Genomic DNA, 21,587 nt, shown 5'->3' on the forward strand with positions numbered 1-21,587 from the left:
TTTGTTACATTGGTTTATCTATCTACAGATTTTCTTAAATCAATTTCTGTTCAAACACTTCTAGCAAGCTTGACATATGATGCAAAATTTATACCAAAACTCTATATGAACCTGCACCATCCCATGACTGACAGCAACTCAACGGAAAGTAGCTCATTGACAGGCCTTTCTCTCTCCGGTAATGGGCGGATTTTTAGTAACCCCTTGCTTGGTGATAACAATGGTATGTCTGCTGCCTTGCATCTACTGTATTCATCAGTGTCAGCAAACAGTGATTAGTGAGGAAAAAAGTTATGAAGTTTATAGATGGAAAAATTTACTAGTGGCAAACTTTAAATGCAGGGATGATTTAACGGGCTTCAAATATAATTATAAATTATTGTAATATAGAATGTATAAGGTTGATTATAAATGATTAATTTACTTACTTGTTCGCTATACTTAGTAACATATATATACAGTTCCTTGAGGGCAGAGATGGTATGAAAATGGCCTGACTGGGAGACAGACAGATGTTGCATGGCCGTGCTAAGCTCTTGGTCTGTTATTTGAGGCAGTAGAGCCACATCCATATAGAACCTAAAACAGATAATTGTTTACATTATTATATTTAATATACATAAACATAAACATACATGTCATAAAAACACAAAAAAGTAATTTTTGATAACTTGAGATAATATTTGCACAGTGAAATTTATAGAACAGGAACTAAGTATTGTAACTAGAAAGCAGCTATTAATTATTACAACAGCTATCTAAAATAAAACAGATACTACATTCTTTGCTTTGCATTTCCTCAACATCATGTAATTACAACAACAGACTTTAGATTTAAGTTCCTGTTGTAAACTTCATTATTATGGCAAGATGAAATAAAATTAGTTGTGTGCAATGCACTTTCTGGATCATCCTAATGTGTTAAGATGAGAAAGTCTAGCTAGCATCACATGTTTTCATAGTATGGACAATCTTAACCGAACAGAAACCATTTTTTAGCTTTTAAAAACTATTAGAGCAAAATTAGAGAGCACTTCATACACATGGAATAAACCATCACATCCATTGTGTATCATACACTAAAGAAACGCTATTAAATCATTCAAACACACAAGTAGTTATAATTCAATTGTAGTAACTAGATATTAGGATAGGTGTATTTTTTGATATTTATTTAAAATATTTACTACCAGATATTAAAGTAGCAGATTATAACACTTGGCATATTAGATACTATGCCTTTTGAAAGTCAAGGTGTTAGTATTGTATTTTATTGTTAGGGAAGTGTTGACATATAACACGTTTAACAACATTATTTTAAGTAGCAGACTAATATACACCAAGCTGCTAATGCTTAGTATCAAGACTGATGCTAACCTTTATTTTATCAACCAAAATTTGTCTACATGCTGATGAGACTAATTTGAAAATTACAGACTCAACTATAACGGATTAGAAACGTAAGCAAATTTATAACTAAATTTATTAAATTACTTTTTAAATTCTAATAACCTACTCCTAAATACAGACAAAATTAATGTAATTCATTTTAGAACTCGGCAACCTACAAACAAATTTCACCCTATAATCACAATTTGTAACAAAATAATTGAAAATAAGGATATTATTAAATTTTTGGAATTATAAATAGACAAAACTCTTAATTGGAACATTCATGTAGAAAAATTCCTTTCTAAAATTTCATCAGGTTTATATGAATTAATTAGACTGAGAAACATGTGCGAAAAAGAAATAGTAAAGGTTATTTCATATATTCACTCAATAATATCTTTTGGAATCTCACTTTACGGTGCTATTGCTGTAAATAATCTAAATTCTATTCTGAAAATGCAGAACAAAGTCATTAGAATAGTTTTTAATCTTCACAATAGAACATTCGTTAAGGAATACTTTAAAGAAGAAAATATTATAATGGTTTATGGGATGTATGTTTTTCAAACTATTTTGTCAATTGAAAGCAAACTTCAGGAACTGGAATTGGTAGGAGATAATCACAACAATTTTACACGAAATCGTAATAATGTCACAAAAAGCCTCCATACCTTAGAAATTTTTAAAAAGAAATCAAAGAATATTGGATCAAAATTTTACAACAATCTTCCAATTGAAATTAAGTCAGAGGCTACATTCAATAAATTCAAAATAAATTTTAAAAAGTTTCTCATCAACAAGGCTATATATTCCTTTAATGAATTCCTGTGATGATTCTGGAGGTAGAGTACTCTAGAAATAATAGTGTTATGCCAAAAGCTGTTTTAATTGTAACCTTTTAACAACTGTAATAATTGTATTTTAAACTTTTTCTATTTCCTGTGATATATCTTGTATTTTCTGTCATGAATTCTTGTTTCTTTGTTTGTTTTTTAATCTAGTAAGAACATGAATTAAATCCTGACACTATTCTTGTATATATGTGTATATGCTAAGTGAATAAAACTGTTTTGAATGGAATTATCTGACAGAAATAAGAACAAGATAAAATGAAATTTAAAGGCATTATACAAACCTGGAGACTATTTCTCGGTAATGTGGAATATCCTTGGCAAAGAGTAACTTGTTCGAAGGTGAATCTTTGCCAAGCCGATGGTCTGTTGTAGAACAAGCGTCCATAAATGTCTGCGCGATTACAGACAGGCACGAGTCCACTGGTGTTGTTTTGTTTATATCGAACATGAAATCTGGATTTTTTATAAAGTTAACCCAGAATCTCAAAGGAAGACTGCAACAAAAAAAATCAAAATTAGGAAGGGAACGATAGGTATGAACATTTTCTGGACCAATCTATAAGTTTGTGTGTACCAATGAAAAGTTTATAATTTTGGTCCTCTAACGATAGATACAATGTTCAGATTCATGCAATCATCTTACTGAAATATTTAAACAAATAAATAAATGAAACTACCACTGTACTACTGTAACAATGAGCCATCTGTAATTTACTGTTTTATTACACAAAACAGCTTTAGTTTTGCTATATTAAGTTAAGTATAATTATTAGTTTTAAAATAAAAGACAAAAGTATAACACAATAGATTCTTTAATAAAAAATAAAAAACTCCAATAATAATTTAATTTTATGTCTTTGAGGCCTTTTGTTTTCAAAGAAAATATCACCAGACCTGCAAAACTCAAATAAAAGTGGTTATAGTAATAATATAAACAATTTAGTACTTAAATACAAACATGTGACATTAAAATACAAGACGATAACAGTTTAAAGACCAAGAAGTATGTCTAATGTATGTGTAAAAAAATTAATATTTAAATTTTTAAAAAAGACAGTAATGGTGTGTGAAAAACAGTGTCCAGATCAAAGTAATCTAATCCAATAAGAAAGAAACTGGTACAATATACAATAGATTTATTTACATAATTGTCACAGACGCCTTACAGGCACAATGATTTGGCAAAGACTCGTCAATTATTACAAATTCTATACTAAACTAATTAAACTAAATTTCAAATACAACAATTCACAACAAATTGTACAATTTTGTTCTTTCTTATAGCAAGTTGGATGCCTCAAAGTCCTGACTGAGAAACCAAGTACTCAGTTACACTGTAGAAACAGTGAGAAAGTAGATAGTCTTTTGAAAGTACTTTGAATCTTGGAAGCGATTTTTCTTTCCTTATTGATAGTGGCATATGATTGTAAATTTTTATACATGTATAAAACAGTGACCTTTCCAGAAAGCTTGTATTGTGAATAGGATACTGGAGTAATTGAGAGTTTCTTGTGAAATGAGAGTGGTTGTGATTGTTATTAAAAAACTTTTCTTGGGTTGCTTTGACGTAAAGAAGACTCTGAAGAATGAAAAGAGAAGGTAGAGAGTCACGAAAAGGAGCTGAGTTGATCAGTCTTACCATTTTCTTTTCGATAAAAAACGCTTTTTCAGAGGCAGGGGAATTTCTCCAGAAGATTGTTCTATACGATAGATGAGAATGAGCATGGGCAAAGTAAACCTGTTTGAGAGTGTGTTTGTCAACAACACGTGAAAGAGTGAGAAGGGCAAAAAAACGCTTTACTAAGTTTTGTCAGTAGCTCATTAATGTGGTGATACCAAGTTAGACATGAGTCTATTTTGATTCCTAGAAATAGTGTTGCTGGAACTAAGTTAAAATCTGTTGGGAAAAAAGATGAGAATTTCGGTAGTTAATATGGAAATGGAGAAATTGAGTTTTTTCTGTATTAAGCTTTAACCCATTTGCTGAAAACCATTTCTTCATTAAACTCAAGTTCTCCACCAATGTTTCAACCAATTGATTTTAGTTTTTATCTGAGGCAACTACCGATGTGTCATCAGCGTTTAGCACCATTTTTATGTTATTGAAACATAAGGCAGATCATTGCAATAGATTAAAAAAAAAGGAGGGGACCAAGTATCAAGCCTTGTGGCACACCAGCAGTCACTTTCCGGAACCCACTTTTATGTAATGATGAACTGTAATACCAATTATAAAATTCTGAAATATCTTTAATTTCTTTACACATCATTCATATCATAAAATAAATTCTCTTTGGTATTTATTTGAACAATTTTTACAATAACTATATAAATGATCTGAAATAATGATTCTATGATAAATGATTCTTTTCTACTTTTATCTTTAGTAAATTCTTCAAAATCTTTCAATTCTTTAGACATTGCACATTACTTTTGAGTTTCCATTTATATAGATAATTTGTTCACTAAACTTGATCATCGATTTAATCATCTTTTGAACAAAATGCTCAATATTAATATAATTATTGATTAGAGCTTATAATGCATGTCATTTCTCAAAATTATTTTTGATTTTCAGATAAATATCTCTTAAAATTATCCATATTTTATTTACACACTTTTCATAATTTATTAACATCTAACTGGATTTGAATTTTTATATTTGTATGAACATATTTTCGATCTGAACTCACAAATTCTTCTAAAATAATTTCACAGTTAAATAATGTGCTGGATACAATTTATAATAATTTAAGCAAATTGATCTTAAATTTTCAAATATACCTGCAAACAAGAGAACATATGGAATATTTCCTACATATTTAACTTTTAATTTGTTCCATACACTCAAATAATGTTGATATTATTTTTAAGATATGTTTCCATCTGCTAAAATTGAATAAACATCTGAAATTTTTAATTTGTTAAGTTTTTCAATACTAATGAGAATTTATAAGGATATATTCCTTCACCTGAAATAATTTTAAAGATTTATTCTTCATCATTTGGTTGTCTTTCTAATATTTCATTCAAAATTTTACAATTTAAATAAAATTATTAGCATGTTTAAGATCAACACGTATAAAAAATTTGGCCAACTTTTCTACAAATGAAGCTATAAGTCTGAATGTATCAATGAATGAATACTTTATATATTTTCTCGGTTTATCCCCTTATCACTAATATCCTTAACCAGAATTTACACAATACTTGTATTTCTCATCATTGCTTGCAATTAGATCAATATTTCCATATTGTTTTGTTAATTCTTTTATATACAAATGAGTGTCATAGTATGACATATTATGACAGAAAACAAGAATATTTTGAGGGAATTTGTTTAAATTACAAGATAAGTGAGCCACTCCTCTTAATGTACCAGTTAAATGACAATAATCTCTCACTTTTAATATTTTTTCATTATCGAATCCTTCAGTTTTGCAAATGTTCCAAATGTTTGAATTTTGTATACAAATTTTCCTCTTCTTCAGTTACATTAATATGTTTTTTATGTTGTTTTTATAATTATATTTTTTTACTATAAATTTTTACAATTTTTTGAGTTTTTCCAAAAAATATTGTTGGAAAATTTGGTAAACCTTCTTCAGTTTTTGCTCTATAACATATAGGTTTGTATATTTTAATGTTACATTTAAACTAGATGTTAATTATATAACCATAAGGAATAGGCGTTTGAATTTTATGGGTTTTTGGTTTTACAGGAGCATTTTTACAAGTTGGAATTTTCACTAAAATACTCTCAAAATCCATAATAAATACAAAAGAATGATAACATTTCTTTAGATAGTTTAAAAAACTTATTTCTTATTCTTTAGATTAATCTTATTTCCTGTAAAAGATTTATTTATTTAAGTTTTTATAAATTTACTTTTTCATAATAAATTATGAATTTGGTCTTCTACCCAATTTTGAAGATAATTAAATTCAATGAATTTAATTATCCTTAATGAAAAAAATGTTACTAAGGGTAGTAATGTTAATTATAATTTTTCTTTAAAATACCTTGTTTGCAGTAAGGAAATATATTTTTTTAATTCTCCACTTATTAAGACAAACTTGACTATTCAATAAAATATATTTTTATTTAAGAACGGGTTTTCATAAAATTTAGATAAATCTTTTAAGATTTGTAAGCTTTTTGGAACAACTTTGATGCATTTGAATGAGCAATTTTTCATTGAGTTTTTGAAAACTGGCTTAAAGTTACATTACATTTTATTACTATTTAGTGATATTTTTATTCTTTGATCTTAGGAAAAAAAAGGAAGATTTTTTTTTATTTTTAAGAATAAATTTTAAATAGATTTTCGAATGGTTCCAAAACTTATATTTGGTTGTTAAGATTCACTTTTACTTATATAGGTACATTTTATATAGATTTTTATTCACTTTCTGATTGCTCCTAAAAAGCCATAGGAACATTTACTATACGATTTTATAAATTTGTTTATGGTATTTTAGTGAGTATTTAAATTTGAATTTTGAAAGTATCTCAGGAACCTTATTTTCTTATCTACTAATATAAGTTATAAAATAATATGGTTGGTATATTAAAGAACCAGGTGGTTGGTTGTTTAGTGCATACCTATTGTGTGTGATATTCTAAATTCGGTTTTAATAATCAGTGTTTTGTTTTTAAGTGCATGTTTTAGAGATAGTGCATGGAGTAAACACACAACATTGTTGTTGTGATTCTTGACTTATACATGTCACACGGCGCTCTAGTATTATTAGTCTATTTTAACCTAGTGTGTTAGGTTAGTCCACCTGAGGAAGAGATGGCAAATGTCTGGAAAATCCTGTTTCTTTCACACTTCTTCCATTGTCAAAAACAAACTTTAAAGAAAAGCTAACAATTTAATTTCATTTGTTTATTAAACTTTTTTTGCACTCAACATTTTTTTTCTGCAACATTGGTGAAGCCCTTTAATTTGTTGATCTAAACCTCACCATGAGTGACCATCAGATGATGTTACGATATCTTTGATCACTCAGAAAATATATCAATGTCTGGTTGTGTCTAACTGTCAGAAATGAATTTAGTCACAACCAGATCACTCAGGTTGGTTGTATTTGTATATAAATTATACTAGAGTTATTAAACAGTTTCAATCGTTGAAGCGATCGAGCCAGTCCTCACCTGTTAGATTTCCAGGCATGAACAACCTCTGGGTCGACAATGTTGTGTCTACGGGCTGCCTCATCAAACAGGTCAAACAACCACTTGACAGCTGGCGGCAATGCTTCGTTGGCTGTCAGGATCGTTGTGAAGAAGTCATCAACAAACTTCTGTATAGTACCTTTAGTAGAGAGCAAACGGGTAAGGAATATTTCTGGAATGGCCTTATGAGTGCGCTCAGAACTCTTGCTGCTCGGATAGCCATGATCATCAGGAGGCTTTACCAAGTGGTATGTGTGCAGATTTGAGCCTGACTCAACATCTCCATTACTAGCAATTATTGGAGACAATGAGTTTCCTAAATATGTACCAGTGCCTGAAACAACAGAGATACGATTTTATTTTAATTGTTGAAGATTTAGATTTTATATTTTGTTGAGATACAATATATGCATTTACTACTGTTGTTGTAAATTATGAAAACAGAAGACTGTGTAAATTAATGAGAAAAATAAAATGGATAATAAATAATAATAATATCTTTATTGTTATATTAATATACTACAGTCATTGTCAAAGTCCAAGTACAGCAGTTTGCACAGAAACATGGCAAGTCAAAATATAGTCTGTGGTGACTAATTAGGTTAATATACTAATAGAGTAATAAAACTTAATAATCTACAACCTAAATATTAAAGTTTAAAATGTTATAAGTAAAGATAAATTATTATGAATTGAAGAGCCCAGAAACTTAAATAAATTGGTTTTTATTAAAAAAAACAGATATTGTACCAATACACTATGTATAAAGTACTCTTCAGCTACAACATACCTGTATTAAACATCAACTGGTCAACATATTAATAAATAAATATAGACTATAAATTAACAAATATACAATATATAAATAGAATACAAAATTCAACAATTAACAAACAATAAAAACGCACAATCAGAAAACAGTTTGACAGCTTCACTATTAAAATGCATTAAATACATAAGATTATTAGAACTAAAAAAACTCATCTAATGAATAAGGGTTATTTAAAAGTTAATGGTAAAATCTGTCAAGCACTGAAGAAGTTTGACTACACGTTTGTTGCCTAGTCATAATAAATAAAAATACTAACATAATTAGATATGACAATTAAAGAATTTTAAAATATGCAAAAAAGTAAATTGCTCAATTAAAAGTATAAAAATATTGTTGAATCATTTTTTCATAATATAATATATTATAATATTATAGAGTGAAAAAATCATAAACTAAAGTCACTTACAAAAAAATCATCTATTGCCTAAAACGGATTTTCCAAAACCGAGAGTTCCAAGTACAGTCTTTGCTCAATTTTGACTTACTTTTTTATCAGAGTTTCATTGTAGCACTAATTGTTTTTTATGTTTTATAAATTATTTTATTTTAGGATAAGAATAGCTATATCTTGCTTTATTCAATTTTAATATGAATACAATTATAATGATTCACCTGTACTGCTAGAATTTAGTGTTTAATTATGTTATAAACTGTTTTATTTCTACAATAAGGATGTTTTAAATTATATTGACGAGTCACCTGTTCATTGGAGATTTTATCTACTACATTGTATAATACTATGGTGACAATAAATTCCTGATTGTAGGTGATGAAGTCAGTTTTACGTTTGTCAGTGCAGCCGTTTACTTCAATTACACATTATAATAAATACAAAAATTGTATAAGTTACTTCAGTAGAATCCAGATATTACAGACAAGTGGAGTGTTGTTAATGTGATCCGGGTCATTTCAGATCCAGGTTATGTACTGACAAACACAATGCGCTTGAGGCCATTACATAATAATTGTGTTAACTGTATTCTCCATGGAGGTTGATCAAGTCAGTAATAGGCCATTGGCTTAATTTAAAAACCATCCAAGAATATTGTGACGAACCCCACTTTTTGTAATAATCAAACAAACTATAATACTTGTTGATAGGAAAATCGCCAGGCTTACTGTGAAAACTATCTTCTAAGGTCCACTGATTAAAAAAACTCAAAAGTACACATTTTTCACATTACTAGAAATTTTTAATTACACTGCAATCTTTCTCAACCAGTAGAAAGCATTTTAGTTTTCATTGTAGTTAGTTATTTATAAAGATTGCAGAGCAATAAAAAATGTCTAGTTGTATAAAAAAATAAGTACTTTTATGTTATTAAAGTTTTAGCCTTATGTTATTCAAGATAGTTTTCAAGCTAAGCCTGCTGATTTCCCTATCAACTAGTAACAATCCCTGGCTTTCAGCACTATTAATTCAAATTGTAATACTCACAATTGTGGCATGGCTGTTTACAGTTGGCATTAAAACCATCATTCTGGCGAGGTATAAGTGACATAACAGCTGACTCTTTGACACCATAGTGGGCTAAAGTATTGAGTTTTCGCCATCCACACACAGACTTAGTAGTAAGGTCTTCATCCTGCAATGTAAGGTGGCCCCCTCGTCCGTGTCGCCATTCTATAAAAACAGTTCTCAATTAATACATATACTTACCTAAAGTTTTAAATAAAAATATGATTAACAATCAGTAAATATTATATTCATAACTTAAAATATTATTTTATGTTGTATTATATGGAGAGGATTTAGTTTTCCAGTAAGTTTGCAAATGAGATAATGTATATCATACTAAAACAATCAATTGAATTAAAATATCTTTATTCATGTTATTACATAAAAAGTACATGAATGGTGTCAAGCATTTACAATAAAATAACAATTATATATTCTGACTAAAGATTATACTACAACTGTGTGTTAACTACTTTGTTCTTACCCCAAATAATGCAGCAAAAATAAATTCAATAGAACCCTACTTTACAATTCTTAAAATCCCATAATCTCAAAATATAGGTACTTAAAATCTCATGAACAAAGCAAAGCTTTGCTTCAAACTCTTCAAAATTATGTACAGTTTTCTTAATAAAGTAATCTTTTAGATAATATTAGAATTTTTTAAACACTTAATTTTTTATATATGTAGGAAGATTGTTTAAATATTTTGCACCAATGTAAGTTGTTTTATTTTTAAAAAGTTCCAATTTATGGGATTCAGTTACTTTGTTGCCCGTTTATATAGTATTATAACAGTGATTGCTTTCTAATAAAGGTAGTTTGTTAAATTTCATTAATTGATTAGTGTAGAGATTAGCTTGGTACATGTAATGACTATGAACTGTCATGATTCCCAAACTAGAAAATTTATTTTTTTACTATCATTTCAATCAAGGTTCAATATAATACGAATGCACCTTTTTTTGTAGTATTAGTATCCTATTTAAATAAAATTTTGATGTAGCTCCGTGAATGCATAAGCCAAACAAATTGCAGAGTCTACATAAGCAAAATAAAGGAGTCTTAAAGTATCAATTGAGCAAATGTTTTGAAATTCTGTAAATTCCAATTAAACCGGGGGTAATTTTTTTGTTAACAACTTGATCAACATGCAAATCCGAAGTTAAGTTTTGATCAAGAATTAAACCCAAAAATTTTGATAACTCTACTTGATTCAACGTTTCTTTAACCCTTTGAGCCCCGGACCTAAAAATATAGTTTGTGCACATTTTTACCAAGTCTAGTTTTGCAAGTAACTGTCTAAAAACCCCAAGGCCTTTTCAGTGATTTTGTACGATTTCATTTGAAAAATCATACCATCCCTAATATACTAGCTAATGGCCTAAAAAATACATTAAAATATTTGGAATAAGGTACTTTACAAATAAAAAATTCAATAAGGGCTAAACAATTTTTATGTACTTTTATACATGTAAAATAACGCATATGTGCAAACTAAAAAAAAGAAAAAGTTACATTTAACATTTTTTAGAAATAAAACAAGGAACAATTAACCTGTGGGAAATAATTTTATTTTATTTGTCATGTTATTGCAAACATACAACAAAATTTTCAGACAGATTAGTTCAATAATAAATATTTTGTAAAATATTTTTTTTAAATGACACAAAACCTGGAAAAAAAACAAAATACAAAATAAAACAATATTTCATACTGAAAGTACCGAAACAATAATATAACTGTCTACTCACACAGACGTAACTAACATCAAAATAAACACAGATGTGGAACAACACAACACAGTCTACTAAACGTAAACAATGACACAGCAGATGCAGATGTTGTTCTTAGTAACAGCTGATCTTCTTACTCTTTCTTTAGGAGTAGTGTAAATATTATTTAGTAACCTTTGACCATGCAATCATATTGTATATGTATGAAAATAACATTATAAGTTCTAAAACCACTGGTGTCGCTAAAATTAAACACTTAAGAGCCATTTATAATAACTTATATAATACCGACGACATATCGTTGGCTGGGGTTTCTCGCACTATTTTTTATCGCCGGAATATTGTCGGCCTGGGGTTTTTAGACAGTGAAATTTACCGACGATATACCGGCGGCTGGGGCTCAAAGGGTTAAATGGTATTACCGGCTTACTGAATAATTTAGTGTATTTAGAGGAGAATAAAATAAAATTAGTTTTACTTTCATAAATAAATAATTGATGTCCATTTAGAGTAGAATTTACATTATCAAGAACTGTCAAAGATTTTAATTCCAAGCCAAATAGATTAAAATCGCTGAGCTTAAAACTAGCATCCTCAGCAAATAAGCACATTTTAAATAAATTAAAAACAAAAGATGTCCCAAAATAGACCCTTGAGGTACATCATGTTTAATTTCTAATAGTGGATATGAATTGTATGTTATTGCATTGTTAACTTCATGTCTAATTTCAACATATTGTTAACTGTTTGTCAAATAATTCCGAAACCAGGCTAGACAATTCTTTTCAATACTGATAGAGCTTAGTATATCTAACAACGAAAGGTGGCATACATTATCAAAAGTCCTGCTTAGATCTAAAAGGATCCCTAAAACCTTCTCTGCTCTATCCACAGAATTAATTATAGATTCTATAAAATCAATTCCTGCTGCGACAACTGATCCACCTTTTCTGAGACCATGTTGATCAGGTTCATGCAAGGAAATTCCCTCCAAATAAGTAATTAACTGATTGTACATTACTCTCTAAAAACGTTTTGAGAAAGAGCTAAGTAATGACAAAGAGCGATAACTATTTAGTTCTTTATGCTCCCCTTTTTTGTATAATGGTATTATCTTAGCAATCTTTAATCTACTAGGAAAAAGTCCACTTACAAAAGAAGAATTAAGTAGATGAGTCAAAGAAAGAGTCAAGCTGATTGAGGCATATTTAATTACAGGCATCGGAACCTTGTCAAATCCTGTTGACCACATATTGTCAAATGAAGAAATTATTTTCAACATATCCTCAGTTGACACTGTTGCACATTTAAATTTAGACACTATTGATTGTGGCTCCATGAAGTAAAAAATCCTTTCCAATCTGTCCAGTGGGTATTATACATAAATCCAAATTCATTGAAAAACCTATTGAAAATGCAGCTTACTGCTTGGGGATCAGAATATAATGTATTAATAAACTTGGTTTTTTAGTTTGCCGATTTATAATATTCCATGTAGTTTTACAAATATTATCAGAAGACTTTATAGACTTATAAAAATGTTCCTTTTTAGCTGTAATTATTTTGTTCTTGTAAATATTTTTACAGAATTTTAAATGTCTAGTCAAATTTTTATTCTTATTAGCCCTAGCTAACTGACTCAATTTAAAAATATTTTCTTTTTCTTCTTTTAATTCTCTAATAATCCAAGCTTTGTGACTCACTTTCAATCTATATAAACCTTAAGGAAACATAAATTATAATAATACATACAAATATTAAAGCACACATCAAATTTAAAGTCCACAGGTGCATTATAAACATCTATCCAACTTTCATTGCTTAAATAACCATTAAACATTTTCATATTGTCTTTAGTGAAATTTCTACATTTTTTAAAGTTACGTTTATTGCTGTAACTTTTACTTATATCAACATTTAAAAACTTTTAATATTAATCCATCATGGTCAGAGATTTGTGTGTTTACAGTATATACACTCAAGTTTAACAACATTGACATTAATGATAGTAAGCACAATATCTATGGTCGTTTGAGAGGAGGACGTGCAGTGAGTAGGAATATCTACCAAACAATTCATCTTATACATTCCAAGATTAGGTCATTAGTTGTCTAGTGGAAGAAGAATCGATAAGGACATCAATATTTATATCACCTATCACAATTACATCTGCATATTTTTGTAAAAGAACATTAAGAATTTGATGCAATTTTTCAAAAAAGATTTGGACAGAGCTGTTTGAAGAGCAATAAACACCCATCAAAACAAAAGTAAATTCAAAGCATTTGTATTCCACTAAGCAACATTCAAATTCTTTTTCAACCATCAAACCATCAAACTGTTTAGAACGGCAGGTTTTAAATTTTTATATTTAACTATGCTATCTTTTCCCATAATTAAAGACCCCCCCCCCCCCCAATTTATACAGAATGTGTAAATGCCGTGTGTTATATATTGTTTTATAACAAGCTTATCAAGTTCACAGTTTTTCATTTTATGTTCATTTAATACAATTATGTCTGGGTTAATCTCATCAAGTGTGATCTCCAAACCGTCAATCCTTGCAGGTAGATGCTGTATGTTTTGATGGTATATAGACAAGTGTTATTTACCCTAAATGTGTTTTTACTTAACTTGTTATTTAGTGAAATAGTATTAAATATATTACTTCAAGTACTGTTAATTACATCATTCAAACTGTAACTATTAGTTAAGTAACACTCCTAAGCACAGGAGGTGGACAGATTTTTCGCAGTGAAGCATTTAAGGAACTAACTCTAGATTGGCTAATAACTAATAACGCTGCAGATCTCCGCAAATTCTAATGTTGAATCTCATCCATCGATTTTCAAACCCTACATTAGAATGACAGAAGGATGATCAAGGTTGGTATTTACCCACATGTTTTAAAGTTACTTTTAACTGTGCCTGTATGTACTTAAAAAGAGGATGGATATAATGTTGTCATTATCGAACAATAGCTCTAGTTCTTGTTATATCTATTATAGTTGAAATTTTGATTAAACCACAGATGGAATATTATTCTGACCATAATCATCTGATTTCATCTGCATAATTTGAATTCAGACATTTTTATCAAACCTGTCAAGAGTAATGTAATTATTTTATAAACAATTTTTGAAATAGGGAGAAAATCTATACTTTAATACGAGACCCAACCAAAACTTTAGACACTGTTTGCAGCAGTTATCAGTTGAAAAGTTAAATGACTTGACTCTGTTTATTTCTTATCTACAAATAGTTCAATTTTTGATCAAATATTTTATTTAGGAGGGTGGCTAAAGGAGTTCCTTAGGGTTCTATCTTGGGCCCCTGCTTGTCCATGGTTTTTATTGATGCCTATCAATTTCGTGCTTCATAAGAGATGACATTATACTATGCAGTAGCGTAGCCAGAAATTTCGTTCGGGGGGAGGGGGTCTGAAACCGGGGGACGTTTTGTTTGTTATTTGCCAATGAGTTCACTGGTAAAAGGTAAATACCAAAAATATGGGCTTTAGTAACTACGCCTTATAGAAAGTGGACAGATTTAACAGGCAAATTCAACTCTCACAGCAACTCTAGTACCACAAATTTTCTCGTATAGCTACAGAAACTTTACGAAGTTCGATTCTGGCCGAGTAGAAGGCACCAAAGTGATGTTGGATTCACTGAATAAGAAAGAAAAAGAACAAAACAGACCTCTTCACTCAAGCGTATAATTGACACAAGTATATTCTATGGAGAAAATGAAATACCCCTTCGGGAACATTGGGCCACTGACGGCCGAAAGCCCTTTAGAAAAGGAGGCCAATTTTCGAGCGTTGCTCGGGTACAGATCAAACTAACGGTCAGAAAATGCACTGGAAAAACTCTACTGATTAGAAGTTCGGCTACTTTGGATTTCACTGATTGAGGTATTTATGAATGTGTTATAATGACGATTTTTTTGTATCATTACACTGTAGACGAGTATATAATTATCGGAAAAAAAATCACTTTCGGTCGTCAAAAATCGTCGTCCTAACTTAATCGAAAACACCACGTTTACCTCAATCACTGAAGTCCAAATTAGTTGAAATTCTAATCAGTAGAGTTTTTCAAGTGTATTTTCAACCGAAAGGGTTTTTTATATTTTTTTCGATAATTATATACACGTCTACAGTTTAATGACACTAAAATCAACATCGTAACTTAATTCTAAGCAGTCATTTTACGTCCCCAAGACAAAGTGGTTGCAAATTTAAACTGTTCGCCGTGTTACGGTTCAGATTACTTTGCAACGTCACGTGACCGCGCCCTATAGAAATACCGTGATTACACTACACTTATCCGAAAGGCCGAGCCCAAAAGTATCGTTTGAAAGGACAATTATATTTTTAACAACGGTCACTTTAATCAATTAAATCAATCAATGTAATGTTTGTAGACAAGAGTAATGATAACTCTCCTTTTATTCTCCTGCTCCATGCTTTATTTTTTTAATATGTCTTAAAATTTAAGGGGGGGGGGTCCGGACCCCCTGGACCCCCCCCTTCGCTACGCCACTGATACTATGTTCAAATAGGCTATCTGAAGTTAATTTTATGGTTATGAAGGAAATCTATAACTTTTGGTTTGATGCCAACTGCTTATGTGTAATACAGATAAGACAGAATTCAATTGTTTCCAGTTTAAGCAGAAACTAGGTTGATAAATCAGTCATCTTACTTCGAATTAATTTAGATTTTAGGCTTCACTGGAGAATTTATGACACTATTTTTATTTACTTTCATACAGTTTTCTTTTTTACATAAAAACTTAAGATCTGAACTAACACTAGCTTAGTTATCAAGACCATATGTTGCACCGTTTTACTCATATCTTTTGTAAGATACACTACTTTGAGGGAATTTTGGTGGTACTGTTCATGAAGTTACCATTAGCTTGTAGTGACAATAGTTATATAGTGTTATAATATGTTATGTTACAATGGTTGAAGAAAAAAGCTTCTGACTTGGTAGAAGAAATGTCACCAAGAAGTATTTGTAATATATTTCAATTCAGTTTATAAGTTAATACCTTTGACTATAATAGGTACTTTGATATATAAGAAGCAAACATATGTATTGTATTTTGGAACAACAGTAAAAGATCTTCGAAACTATCAACATCAATTGTATTGGAACAGGAAAAACAAAATTTACTTGTAATAACGGTTTTTTATTTATTTATCGCTCATTTTAACACAAGAAAAATAACAGCAATGTTTAAAGGGAAATAACTACTTCTTGATTTGTTGTTTACATAATACACTTACCTAAATCAAGTTCATGAATAGAAGGGCGTAAGGAGAAGGGAGTGTTTTTATACAGAGCATCTAGAATCTTGGACTTCACTTGACTAATGGTATCACAATCGAGAACCTTACATTGAATCTTCTCATCAGCATCATCTTGCATAACGTGCAGAGTCTGAAACAGTTTATGTAACTTGTTAAAATAACTATACACAACAGGATGACAACACTTTTTTCCAAGTTTTCCTGAAACAGTACATCCAATTGTGATGTATTGTGAAATATATAAAATTCATTTGTAAATCTTATGTTATGTCCCCCAAAAATAAAATGAAACACTCTGAAATGTGTACCGTCATTTTCCACAATATTGAACTGAAAGTCTGATTTGTTGAAAATTGATTATACATTACTTAGCAGTATCGAGGTATTAACAATTCTCAAAACTGCAGCTCTTTTCACTCAATTCCAATACCAATATTTCAAAGTAATTATTACAAACTTTAAATCACAAAAAACCAATAATTAATAATTTTTATTTTGTGAGGCCTTACAAAGGCGATATTGGGCTCATTGTATAAAAAATATTATGTATTTGTTTTTTATAATTTTGTGATATTTACAAATTGTATAATCAATATAAGATCCACCTTCAAAATTTCAAAAAAGTAATGGATAAAATCAACAGGAGGGCTTAAAATACTCGTATATTTGGTAAGCTTTCTCTGTCAAAGTTAAAACCAAATTTTAAAAAGATATTACAGATGTTTTATGGACAGAATCAAATTTCACACATAAAAATACCACCAGTCAAATTTTGTAATCAGTTTGCTTGTAGCAATAAAAAATATATTTTTGAAGGCTAACTTTGAAGATTTGTAGCCCAAAAGATAGTGGACCCTTCCTCACAGGAAATGCATTATTTTAACTGATAAAATATAAGCTCCTGAGACATAGAATCAGAAACACCCAGTAAATATGAAGAATCTAACGATATAATCATTATGGTTGGCACTGCATTGCTGATGGTAACAACATTGCAAAATGCACTATTAAAAAGCTATCAGTAAGTGAGATTGTTGTAATAATGAATAAAAAGATAGAAAAATGCTGACCACCTTTATTTACTTCAACCCGCCAATCTTCTTGCACAAAATTGGCCATTTCACTTAACATATAAGGTTTATTCATAAAAATACAGTAGTACATCATATATTTTATGACAAATCCACTGATAGAACAATATATAACAAATAATAGCAATTATTGATTTTTTAATATATAAAATATATTTTATTAATGCCTGAAGGTGTTTTATAACTTATATTCATAAATACATACAACATAAATAAGGTATTCTAATTGAGATATAACATTTTACAAGTTACTTATCCCATAAATTTGAGACAGATTTACAATAAAATCAGTTATATCAACGTAATATTTAATTATAAATAGGGAACCAATCATACAAAACATGGATTCATTGCTGATTGCACAGACACGAAAAGCTTCATTTCAAGCTGAAAAGAACTAAACTTATACAGGGTTCGGCAAAAAAACCTCCCTGGTTTGAGCAAGCCACCACGTGAGTTGTAGTGAGGGTAGAGATGTGGAGGGGAATTGTTCCGTAGCGGCGTACGTGCCATTTTCAGTGTTCGCCATGGCTTGGCTCTGTGAGCATCGGGCGTTTGCTATGGAGGAGTTTATTAAAAATGGCGGTTCTGTGATTTCTACTCAACGAGCGTTTCAGATTCGATTCGAACTTGGCCGACGTGATAGTGTTCCTGATGCGAAAACGATTAGACTGTGGGTGTCAAACTTTAGACAAACAGGGTCAGCACTAAAAAGAAAACCAACTGGCCGACCTCGTACTGCAATAACACCTGAGAATGTGGCGCGAGTGAGAACATCCATCCAACAGTCTCCAAAGCGTTCAGCGGTTAAACATGCGGCTGCCCTGGGATTGTCAGAAAGAAGTGTAAGGAGAATTCTGCATAAGGAATTTCATCTGCATCCATACAAAATAATGGTTGCCCAAAAGTTGTCTGAAGAGGATTATCTTGCTGACAGAATCAAAGCGACAGACTTAAAAAAAAAGTATGACCAAAGACTGAAGACCCTAAGAAGTCAAAGAATCGCAGATCAAATTACCAACTCCCAAAATAAGTCAAAAACAATCTGGGAAACGATTAATAGTGTCCGATCAAAAAAACAAGACACCTTACCTCAGCTCAAACTGACCATCAATGGACAACTTATTGAAGACACATATGCTGTAGCTGAACAGTTCAATGATTATTTTGCCAACATTGCAAAATACACCATTGATCGTAATAATGGCACTGCCAGGAGACCAGTTGAACTCCCTGGAGGGACTCACACCAGTGAACTCAGATCATTAAGACCCACAACCCAAGAGGAGTTAAGATCAATTATTAAAAGCTTAAAATCCAAAAACTCAGCAGGAATTGACGACATATCCACAAAAGTACTAAAGCACTGTGCAGAAGAACTAATTTGCCCCCTCACTGACATCTTCAATAAATCTTTCAATGAAGGCCACGTTCCCTCCGCTTTAAAAATATCCAAAATATATCCAAAATTTAAGACTGGTAGTAGAACAGAATTAAGCAACTATAGGCCCATATCCTTACTCCCAACGGTCGCAAAACTCTGTGAAAAAGTAGTACTCACCAGGCTTCTAGAACACTGTACACTCAACAACCTGATAACAAGCTCTCAGCATGGGTTTGTCAAAGGTAAATCAACTACCACAGCAATGATTGAATTACTAGAATCAGTAATTGACAGCTTAGAAAATGGGAACCTAACTACAGCGATCTTCCTCGATTTCAGCAAAGCGTTCGACTGCTTAGGACACGACCTCATACTGAAGAAACTGAATGCACTGGGTGTAACAGCAACGGCCCTAAAATGGTTTGAGAGTTACCTCAAAGACCGTAGTCAAGTAGTTGAAATTAAGTCTACAGTAAAAGGAACCACCAAGGCATTTCGGTCGCAACCTCTGCCAATCCAAAGAGGTGTGCCCCAAGGATCTGTGCTGGGCCCAGTGCTGTTCATTCTTTTTACTAATGACCTCCCAGAATACTTAAGTGAATACACTAAAACTTTGATGTACGCAGACGACACAACTTTAATCCTCGACAACCACTCTCCTGAAAATCTGTGCCTGAATGCTTATATTGCTGTCAATATGGCATATCAATATTGTGATGGAAACGACTTAGTGGTGAACCCCTCCAAAACTAGCCAATTAGGATTTGGAAGAAGATCAGGGCAAATAAACTCCTTACCAGAAGTGAACTTAGTTGACCAAACCAAATTCCTTGGGGTTTTAGTTGACTCTAACTTATCTTGGACCCCTCATATTGACCAGCTATGTAACAGACTGAACTCAAGCTTGTATGCCCTCAAGCAGATCAAAGCTATCGGAGATCTGACTACTGCACGTACTGCCTACTTCGCTCTGTTTGAGACACACATAAGATATGGACTGGCTGTATGGGGAGGAACCTCAAAAACCAACATGAACAGAATTCTAATCCTCCAAAAAAAGGCAATTAGAATCCTTGCAAACCTTCATCCCCTGGAAAGCTGCAGAGAGGCCTTTCCAACCCTAAATATCTTGACTGTGACAGCTCTCTATATCCAAGAACTCGTGATGTACGTGGACGGAGAAAACCTTACAAGGCTTGAAGACATTCACTACTACAACACACGCAACTCAACAATGTACCAACTTCCCACTCACCACTTAACGCAGTATGAGAAGAAACCGACCTACATGGGAAGAAAGCTGAGCAACTGCCTACCAACAGAAATACAGACGAAGAAGGGAAAAGAACTGAAGACTGCACTCTGGAAACTACTCTCTCAACGGGCCATCTATACACTTCAAGAATTCTATCTGGATGTCTCAAACTATCAGACAAATCATGAATTTTGATGCTATCGATTATTATTATCACATAAATGTAATAACTTACTTTTTGACACTATCTCTGTACTTGATGTATATGAATAAAGAAACTTTTGACTTTGACTTTGACTTTGATTATGAAACTCACAGGGCTGCATGTGACGACATTTTGCAAAACATTCCCCCAGATGCTGTTTTCATTTCTTCTGATGAAGCCCACTTCCACTTGCGTGGAACTGTTAACAAACAGAATTTCCGCTACTGGGCTGCAGAAAATCCTAGGGAACTCCACCAACAACCACTACACAGCCCAAAGTCACAGTTTGGTGCGCCGTTGCGGAATTTGGTGTGTGGGGACAGTACTTTTTTGAAGAAGATGGACAAACAGTAACGGTCAATGCCGATCGCTATTGTCACATGTTAGAGACATTTCTCCGACCCAAGATCAACCAGTTTGTTTTAGACCATGAGGAAGAAGAAGTTTGGTTCCAACAGGACGGAGCCACAGCTCACACTGCTCGGCGGTCCATGGAAATGTTAAGAGAGTTGTTCCCTGGACGTCTTGTTTCTTTAAGAGGAAACATTTCCTGACCCCCGAGGTCACCCGACTTATCACCTTGTGATTTCTTTCTGTGGGGCTACCTGAAGGCTGAAGTGTACAAACATCGTCCCAGAGCTCTGCAAGAACTAAAAGATGCCATTAGGCAGGAAGTGGCAGCCATTCCAACGGAAGTTACACGAAGAACTATGGACAACTTCAGAGAAAGAATTCGTGAATGTCTTAACAATGGGGGACATCATTTATTGGACATAATTTTCAAAACCAAGTAAAGTGTACTAAGTGATGTAAAATGACATCATATAGGCTATTCACAAATATAAGTAATTGTTCTGTATGTTTCTTATTCTTTT

At 31.4% G+C, this 21,587-nt stretch overlaps 1 protein-coding gene across 2 annotated transcripts in view; it reads right to left on the reverse strand.

The window, feature by feature from the left end:
- LOC124369158 (plexin-B) overlaps positions 1 to 21,587 on the reverse strand; it is a 106,599-nt gene that overhangs the window by 13,061 nt on the left and 71,951 nt on the right. For both annotated transcript variants that reach the window (XM_046826947.1, XM_046826946.1), the window contains 5 exons: positions 16,754 to 16,907; positions 9,699 to 9,884; positions 7,408 to 7,762; positions 2,528 to 2,740; positions 429 to 579 (listed from right to left, as the gene is read on the reverse strand). In XM_046826947.1, the coding sequence (XP_046682903.1) occupies positions 429 to 579; positions 2,528 to 2,740; positions 7,408 to 7,762; positions 9,699 to 9,884; positions 16,754 to 16,907 (1,059 nt within the window). The remainder of the gene's footprint in view (positions 1 to 428; positions 580 to 2,527; positions 2,741 to 7,407; positions 7,763 to 9,698; positions 9,885 to 16,753; positions 16,908 to 21,587) is intronic.

This window comes from Homalodisca vitripennis, chromosome X (genome assembly GCF_021130785.1).
Source record: "Homalodisca vitripennis isolate AUS2020 chromosome X, UT_GWSS_2.1, whole genome shotgun sequence".
Classification (NCBI taxonomy): domain Eukaryota; kingdom Metazoa; phylum Arthropoda; class Insecta; order Hemiptera; family Cicadellidae; genus Homalodisca; species Homalodisca vitripennis.